The sequence below is a fragment of the Nannospalax galili genome, unplaced genomic scaffold (genome assembly GCF_000622305.1).
Source record: "Nannospalax galili isolate Female #2095 unplaced genomic scaffold, S.galili_v1.0 scaffold228, whole genome shotgun sequence".
Lineage (NCBI taxonomy): Eukaryota > Metazoa > Chordata > Mammalia > Rodentia > Spalacidae > Nannospalax > Nannospalax galili.
Genome location: NW_008357924.1, coordinates 42,832 through 52,242, shown reverse-complemented (window position 1 = coordinate 52,242; position 9,411 = coordinate 42,832). Strand labels below are relative to the sequence as shown.

At 53.4% G+C, this 9,411-nt stretch overlaps 1 protein-coding gene across 1 annotated transcript in view; it reads left to right on the top strand.

Moving 5' to 3' along the window:
* Positions 1–258: 258 nt before the first annotated feature.
* Positions 259–9,411, top strand: part of Vstm2l (V-set and transmembrane domain containing 2 like) — a 30,936-nt gene continuing 21,783 nt past the window's right edge. Inside the window, exon 1 of the mRNA XM_008855664.3 lies at positions 259–604. Within this exon, the coding sequence (XP_008853886.1) occupies positions 484–604 (121 nt within the window). The 5' untranslated portion in view covers positions 259–483. The remainder of the gene's footprint in view (positions 605–9,411) is intronic.

Sequence of the window (9,411 nt, the reverse complement as noted above, 5' to 3'; positions counted from 1 at the left end):
TCTCCCCCTTATTACTGCAAGACCGGATTTCTGTTTCCGAATCCCCTGTGTCCCGCTCCGCGGGAGCCAGGCCCCTGGGGTGGCCTCCTGCTCCCCAGCCCGTCTCCGCCCCCGCTCTGGAGCCGGAGGAAAGTTGCGAGTACCGCTTTAAAAATCCCAGCCTGGGCAAAACTTTGATGATAAATCAAGCGGCGGATCCCTCCGCCGCGGCTCGGGGCGGGAGCGAGGGGGAGGGCGCGTGCGGCGGCACGAAGTGGCCTTCCGCGGAAGGGAAGAGTCCCGCAGTCGGAGGCGGCCGGCTGGGCGTGCGCTAGCTGCCTGCAGCCGGGGCTGGGCCGAGCCGCGCGAGGGCTGTGAACCGAGGGCGGGCGGGCGACAGGCAGCGGCGGGAGCGGGGCGAGGGGCCGGCGGGCAGGGGACGGCGGGCGCGGGCTGCGGAGCCCCCATGTGAGGCGGCGGCGCCCCCCGGCCAGAGCGCGCAGCATGGGGGCCCCGCTGGCCGCGGCGCTGGGCGCCCTCCACTATCTGGCACTTTTCCTGCAACTCGGTGGCGCCACGCGGTCCGCCGGCCACGCGCCCTGGGACAACCACGTCTCCGGCCACGGTGAGTTCGCGCGCCGCCCTCACGGACTTCCCCACCGAACCCCACCCCGGCCGCGCCGCTCCAACTTGGCCATCGCGGGGCTCGAACCTGCGGGCCGTGGAGGGAGTCCCAGGGCGCCCCCTGCTGGGGATGGAGACCCGCCCTGGTCCCTTGGTCAGCCCTGCAGAGGAGGAGCCCCAAGCGCACCCCCCACCCACCCCCAGCTTTCGGAGAACCCCCACCACGCGAGCACACGCGGATACACACACCCCCGCGCGACCACACAGATGAGACAACCATACAGCCGCGGACACACTCAGCCTTGCGCTCTGCACTCCACACTCACAACTCCACACACCTCCTCTGAGCCCCCTCCTCGCTGGTAAATACACTTATGCCCACCAAGCACACGCATCAGACACTGGCTGGTGGGCTCCCCCTGCCAGCTAGCACCCGGGCACACATGCTTCGCTTCACCACAACTCTTGCTTCTCTGCCTGCAGACAGGGACACACATGCATGCACACACTGCCCACCCACTCCTCTCTGCCCCACTGCCTCTCTCCTTTGTGGGTTTAACACTGAAGCTGCTCTTGTCCCCTTGTCTCTATCCATCCCTTCTGCTACTGGGAATAGCTCTGGGGGATGGGAGACCCTGTCTCTTGAGATCTGCTAGCCCGGGTGGCAGTCTCCCTTGCCATGTGGGTGGTATCCCAGGGATGAGGGCAACTCAGGGGGGTCTGGGGAGACACTAGAGTAGTTGAGATTGCTCCTTCCAGCCTGAGGCAGAGTGGAGAGAAATTCGGGGTGTTTTGTATGTCTATGGGGGTGAGCAGGAAATCCCTGCGTCCTTCTATAGGGTACCCCCATCTCATGCTTGGCCCCAGAGGACTGAAACATGGAACCCTCAACTCCAGCTGGTGTGGGAGTTTGTAGCAAGTGTCCCCAGAACTGTCTGCCCAAGTGTTAGAAGCTTGTTGCCCCAAAGGAGCCCAAGTTGGCAATAGAGTTGGGTGGCTGAGGCAGGCAGCTGTGGAGGCTCCCTGCCTCTGTGAGTCAGGCTGTTACGGGGTCAAGAGTGGATGAAAGCAGAGGAGACTCTGTTCCCACCCATCCCATCCTCAAACAGGCTTCAGCGCCCACACTGTGCACTGTGTGCCCAGACTGAGGGGGGTTTGCACAAAAGACAGAGAACAGAATGATTTATCCTGATGGAAATGAATGAGGGGTGTGCAGGGGCCAGATACCCAAGGAAGGCCTTTGTGGGGGTGCATGTTCAAAGCCATGCTCAGGATCCCTGCTTTTAGGGAAGCTTAGATCCCTGCACCTGTATCTCATCATGTATGACAGTGACCTCTCTGTGTGTCATTTTTGTACCTTCAAAAGACAGAGAACAGAATGATTTATCCTGATGGAAATGAATGAGGGGTGTGCAGGGGCCAGATACCCAAGGAAGGCCTTTGTGGGGGTGCATGTTCAAAGCCATGCTCAGGATCCCTGCTTTTAGGGAAGCCTAGATCCCTGCACCTGTGTCTCATCATGTATGACAGTGACCTCTCTGTGTGTCATTTTTGTACCTCTGTATGCCTCATGCATTTCTGCTGACCTGGCCAGAGCCACAGTAAATAGGGAAAGGGCCATTTCAATGCTCAACTTACAGATGGGGAAACAAGGCTCAGAGAGGTGAAGGGAGTTGCCCAAGGTCACACAGTGAGAAAGTGGCTGAGCCAAGACGGGCTCCAGGGTCTGTCAGGCGAAGACAGCGCTTTGTCCAGAACATTCATTTCCCTGTCACATGCTTTCCCGTTACGGGGAAACTGGGAATTCCTCCCATTCTCTCCCCTCCCACCAACTTGCCTAGCTCAGTTCCTTGGTCACTGTTGGCACTTATATTAGGAGGCTCCTCCAGGGAAAGACTTTCCTTTTCTGAGTTTGAAGTCCCTTGAGGTACAAGTATGGAGCCCTGAGGTTTATGATCCTCTTTGAGGCATCAGGGGCCCCCAAGATTTGGGTCATTCTTGAGGAAATAGGCACTTCCCTTTGTGTGACAGTCGCCTCCTGCCCCCTGGTGCCAGGTATGCTTAGGGGTTACAGCCCCCCACAGAGGTGTAATCTCCCACCCTGGACAGGTCCATGAAGGCCCAGGGGAGGAGCTAGATGAAAAGGAGCAGTTGCTGGGGATCTGACTCCCTCCTGACCTATGTGTCTCTGGGCAAATGGGTCACCCCTTGGGACCTCCTGTCCTGTCCCTCAAGAAATGAGGACATTAGGTTGCCTTCCCAACATTGTCAGGTTCAAAGTCACCAAGTAGGGGCTGCCAAGACACCCCCCCCCCGCTTCCCCTCTGCCAGGCCTGGCACCCAGCACCACAGGAAGGGTCTGGAGCCATTCACTTAATCACAAAAAGAAACTGTTATTAATGATAGTGAGACACGGCGAATAAGTGGGTCATGTCTAATAAGCCATTTGTGTTCAGGAGGAGAATACCAATTTGATAAAAGCTGTGTGTGCTGAAAAAGCTCTGGAATTGCTGTTTAGCAGATTGAAGCCTGATCGTTTCATTATTCCTGGGCTCCGTGTGTCCTCAGCTGATTCAGGAAATGTGGCTGGGTCAGGAAGGTGTCTCTGGGTTTGGAGTGAAGGGAGCTGGAAGCAGGGCTTCCTGGGGAGTTCATGGACCCCAACTACTTCGTTTGGTGGCTGCTCTTGGCTGCAGCTCCGAGTCCTGCCCAGCCACCAGGACTACTGCCTTGCACATGTCTGCCCCTGGGGTTGTCCCAGGGAATGCCTGTGGCCAGGTGGGTCAGCAAAGGCAGCTGTTTACTCCCCTGCTCCCTCTGACCTCCACTCAATCCCCTTCAAAGGGAGCTTTGCAAAGTTTCAAGGAATGAATAGTGCATGGCTCTTGGAAGGCATCTGAGTGATAAGGCTCAGTCCCACTTAGTACATGCTCCAGAAACTGTTTTGAAAGGGCTAGCTCACTGCGATGCCCCAGCAGGGGTGGAAGGAAAGGGAACTGTCGTGAATGGAATATTGACTCTGTGTTCCAGGTACCCAGGCCCTTTCTCACTGTGCACTCATGCAGGCTGGCATCATTCATGTGAGACTGGTGTTAGACACATGAGGAAACTGAGTTCAGGGAGGGCCAATGACTGGCCCAAGGTCACTGAGTCTGTACCAAACTGGGGGGCCAGATTCGAAATGAAATTGTGCTGGTGGCTCAGGACCTGTTTTCTCTAAATCAGCCTTGGGGCAAACTGGGCCCAGTCCTGTGATGAACTTCTTTGTCCACATAGCCCTAATCCTAGTGTGGACTCCCTGGCTCCTCAGGGAACTGGTAAAACTGTGAGTTTCACCAGGAAGGACCAGGAAGGTGGCAGGATCTTGCTGAGGCCATGGGCCTGTTGGAAACAGGCTGCTGAACGGACTCTGTAGCTGTCCATAATCCATATTTTCTGATGTTTTGTTTGGGTGGGGCCAGAAAGGCAGGAGCGCTGTGAGGGTATTTGTGGTCCTTAGTCTCAGAGTCCCCCAGGGCGTTTGTGAGATGTAGATGCCCCCAGAGCACTGGTCATGTCTGCTTTCCTTCCTTCCTTCCTTCCTTCCTTCCTTCCTTCCTTCTTTTATTTAATTAATTTCTTTTGTTGGGTGTTCTTATATGGCGGTCAGAGGACAACATGCAGGACTTGGTTCTTTCCTTCCCCTATGTAAGTCCTGGACATGGAACTCAGGGTGGCAGCCTTGGCTGAGCAATTTCACAACCCCTGACCCCCACCCCCTTTTTAAAAAATCATGCTGGGGATCAAGCCTGGGGACCCTGCACATACATGCTGGGCAAGCACCCTCCCACTGAGCTACATTTCCAGCCCTCCTGGAATCTGAATTTTAATGAGCTCCCCGCTGATTCTTAGCATCTGGAGATGTGAAGACCTTGAAGTAGTCACCCATACCAGGTGGGGATGCGGGGTATGAATTGCCAGGTGCTCAGGCTAGGCTTGGTTTGGTTCCTAGGGAAGACGGAGGAGCCTCTGAAGTCCACTGCAGCATGCAGCCCCCCACAGCCCAGCACCGTCAATTATTAATGTCCCCAGTGCAGACAAAGCTCACGGTTTGGCCCGCTGCTTCGTCCAGTGAGTGATTCGCACGCCTGAGGTGCTGCGTTGCCAGGAAGGAGCAGCGGGGTGCCAGGAAGGAGGGGCTCCGGGCCATTTATGGAGCAGCTAGTGCACTGAAAAATGACTGTGGCCTCTCTGGATTCCTTACCGAACTGTTGGTCTCACCATGATGAGCTGGCTAGTTTGGTGACTGGATGAAGGAGAAAAGTGAGTCTTGTCTTCCGGAGGTTATGATGTGAAAAATGTGTTCCCTTTGTCTCCTGAATTAGTGATTATTCCATCAATTACTCCTGTAAACACTCTGCCTTAGCCTGAGAGATTGCTGACCTCAGATGAGGAATAAACCATCATGAATGGTTCTTCCCAAGCCTCTCACAACAATTGTTTTTGACATCTTGGGTCAGTGGACTCCTGGGCCTTTTCCCCAAATGGGAGCCACAGGTGGCCAGCAGAACGTGGGAACTCTCTGCTTAAGGATGATGGGAAAAGTTTCCTGGTGGCCAGCAAGGCTACATAGAAAGACCCTGTCTCAAAAAAACAAAAACCAATCAAACAAAAAGTCTTTTTAAAAAAGGAAGGAAGGAAAGAAGGAAAGGAAGAAGGGAGAGAGAGAGTGTGATCTAATTGTGCCCACCTGTGCTTGGCCACCCCCTGGGACTTCGGGATCAAGCAGCAGCTGGCGGGGTTGTGGGAAGTGTCTCAAAGCCCCACTCAGGGAGGTGACATGGAATGAGTAGATGGGTGACAAGCAGGGACCTGAGACCCAGATCCTCATGCTTCTTCTTTCCAAGGTAATGCATTTTTAAAAACTGAAATTGCTCTGAGGCTGCTGGCCACAGCAAGGACTGGGTAGAGTGGGTAAGACCACCTTCACCTACCATGAGTGGCCAGAAGCCAGCCCCTGGGTGCATAAGGAACCTGTTACTATTCAGGTAATGGGGCACAGGCCTTCTTCCTGACTGGGTGACACTCATTCATCAAAGACAAAAAATGGGCAGAGGGATAACCCAGATAAGTCAACCTCCCTGCAATCACCTGGTCAGAGCCCACCACTGGCTCTTCATGGTACATAGTGCCCTGGAGTAAGAAAGGCTGGAAACTGAGCCTGCTTCTGCTGTTCCTCCAGGCTCCTCCCACTGCTGAGTTTCCCCTACACCCCCACTTCTCCTAGCCATCAGTGAGGTCTCTCTGTTTCAGCTCCATCCAGTCCCCCAGTTTCAATCTTTGTTAGAGCTTCTCCAGGGCTTCAACAAGACTGGGCCCTCCCTGAGAGATGGTCTTAGGCAGAGCCCAGACAAACCTCTTACATTTTAATAATTGTGCATTTATTTTAATGTGGGCTAGGAAAATATAACCAGCACATCAAAACTGTGATTTCACAGATACAGTTGCTTAGGATGATACTAACAGGGTATTAAAAACAGTGGGTTCATTTATAGGAAATCATTTGAGCATCGTGGTACAAGTGGTACCCAGGCCTGGCTGCAGGCATCCAGAGTGGGAATGTCCAGCCTTGGGGGCATGCCAGGACTGTGCCTGGGGTGGGGGTGGGGCTGCTGCTGAGTGTTAAAAGTGAGTCATTTATTCATTTGTTCATTCGTATCAATTGAGCATCTGCCTCTGCTCTGCCATTTTAGCCACTGGGGACTATTTGTGAAGGGGACAGATAAGGTTCTTGCTTTGGGGAGTTCTCAGGCTAGTGGGGAGACATAGACCTAAACTCATAAGGAATAGTTAGGTTTCAAGAAGATATAGGTAACAGGTGACACTCAGTTCAAAGAAGAGTGCTCAGCCCTGATCAGTGAGGGTACCAGGCGTAAGCACCCCATCACAGAAGGTGTACAAGCAGGACCCAGCTACTTATTAGCCAGGGATGTCATGGAGAGATTTTACCTTATTTCCCAGGCTGAGCCTCATACTGACAACAAGGTGGGGACAGAACCTGGGCCCCACATAGGAGACAGGGTGGGGTGGGCCTTTCCAGCCCCCTGTTGAAGGAGGGGGACATTGACCTGCTGCCTTTACTCCAGCTCAATGTGAAACTGCCTCAGTCAGAGAGGGGCAGGCAGATACTGATAGTTTTGCCCAGCTTCTCCCTGCCTCTGCCTTGCTTTGTGTTTGGCAGGTCCTGGCCCTTCCCAGGCCTCAGTTTCCCCATCTAAACAATGCTGAATTTGTGCCTAAGTTCTAGACCTCTGGAGTCCCCCCTGAGACCTGTGTTTTGTACACAGTGGCAGATGTGGTGGGGTGTCGGGGCTGGGATCCTCCCACCCATGTACTTGGCTATGAGGTCATGAGCTCTGTGCCTCATTTATCAAGCCTTTTCTCCATACGCTTCTCAGCTGTCCTCTTACCATGTGATCTTCACTCCCACAAAGACAAGGGCACCCCGATTTCTCCAACCAGGATGTTGGGAGGAGATCTGAAGCAGCTTGCCTAGAAAGACAGATGTGGGGGGCACAGCCAGACTCAAGCCCAGGTGGAATGCACAGAGCAAGCCTGTATCCTCTGCTTGCCCAGCTGCCAGTCAAGTGTGTGGATGGACAGCCCAGGGTTTTGAACCCAACAATGCCCTGGCTCACTGCCCTGGCTTGTGAGGCTGCCTTGGAGGAGGAAGGGCTGTTAGGATACTAAGGGTGCTGTTTTCTGTCCCACAAGGCACCTCCAGTTCTCGGTCAGGCATTGTCAGGAGAGTGGTGGGTCCCTGGAGACATGTGTACTGCTTATGTGTCCCTACCTGGGGATCCCAGGCACAGGGCATGGTGGCTTTGCCTGAACATGTGCCTGGAGTGTTTGGGTGACTGTGGTTGGGGGATAGGCAGGCTAGGAGGGACCGGGCTGGAATCCTGTGCCTTCTGGCTTTTGTTTCAGGGACAGGCACATTGCTTTCTGTGGTGCCCTTTAGAGGTCAACTGGGGAGCCGAGAAGGGCCCTGAGAGCCACCAGTGGGGCTAGCCACTCTGCCTACCATCTGCCTGGGTCTTTCTCCCTGGGTCCACTTCCTCTGGTTTCTCAGTTACTCTCTCTGGTTTTCCATCTCTTTTCCTCCCTAACTCTGCCTCTGTGTCTCTGCCCCTTTCTCTCTGCTGTACCTGTCTTCTTCCCTTCTCACGTGGCCTTCCCAGTCCCCTGCCTCTCTCTTTGTCCGTACATAGTATCCACACTTACACATCCTTCAAATGAAAACTCAGGATCACACATATGTATTGTATATTTCTTTGAGACAGGGTTTCACTATGCAGCCCTGGCCAGCCTGGAACTAACTCTGTAGACCAGGCTGGCCTTGAACTCACAGATCCTCTGCCTCCAGAGTGCTAGGATTAAAGGTGTGCACCACCATGTCCTATTGCATATTTCAAATATTTATTTATTTACTATTTTAATTTTATGTGTATGAGTGTTTTGCCTGCATGCATATAAGTGCACCCGTGTCATGCAGGGCTGGCAGAGGCTAGAAGAGAGTGTCAGATCCCCTGGAACTGGAGTTATGAATGGTTGTTAGCTGCCCATGTGGATGCTGGAAATCAAACTTAGGTCCCCTGCAAGAACAGTCAGTGCTCTTAACTGCTGAGCCATCTTTCCAGCCCCTGTATTGTATATCTCAAAAATATCCACACGCTTGGGGCTGGAGAGATGGCTCAGCAGTTAAGAGCACATACTGCTTTTGCAAAGCACCTGAGTTCATTTCCCAGCAGCCATGTTGGGTGACTCACAACCACCTGTGATCTCAGCTCCTGAAGCTCTGACATCCTCTTTTGGCTTCTGAGGATACCTCCACTCACACATGTACAGACACTCCCCCATGTGTACACACATAAGCATAATTTAAAAAAATACCTACACAGAGCAGGTACTCAACAAATGTCAGCCAAATGAGTACTGAACAAGTGAATGAATGAAGGAATGAATGACCAGAGGTAAGCTGGGATCCCAGACCAGTGGCTCCCATTTTTCTCAGAGGTCACAATGCTCTGAGACTGACAAGAACCCCCCCTCCACTGCCCCCAAACAGGCCCCTGGTTTGCCTGGAGTTCTAAAGGAGGTGATGCTGGGAATCGGCCCTAGGGCCTCACATATACTAAGCAAGTGCTTCATACTAGAAGTTTGTATGTATGTGTATGCAAGCATGCGTGTGTATGAAGGGGCGTGTGTGTGCACATGTATATGGAAGCCCGCCTTGGGTGTTGCTCTTTTTCAGGCACCATCCATCTTTGGGTTAAAAAAAAATTTTTTTAATTTATTTATTCCTATTTTATGTGTACTTTGCCTGTAGGTATTTAAGTACTCTCGTGCTGTGCAGTGCCAACTGAGGCCTGAAGAGGCTGTCAGATCCCCTGGAACTGGAGTTATGGGCCATTGCTAGCTGCCTTGTGGGTGCTGGAAACTGAACCAGGGTCCTCTGCAAGAGCAGCCAGTGCTCTTAACTGCTGAACCATCTCTCCAGCCCCCATCTTTGTTCCTTTGAGACAGGGTCTTTCACTGGCCTGAGACTCCCTGATTAGGCTAAGTCCCCCAAATTCACCTGTTTCTGCCTCCCCAGCACTGGGATTACAAGCACAGGCCACTACCACCCCAGCTTCAGTACATGGGTCTAAGGATCAAACTCTAGAATCCCTCCTGAGCCCTGTGTTTTGCCCACAGTAGCAGGAGTGTGTGGTTGGGGCATGTCTTGAGTCATCTCCCCAGCCTGCATCACCACCACACACACTAGAA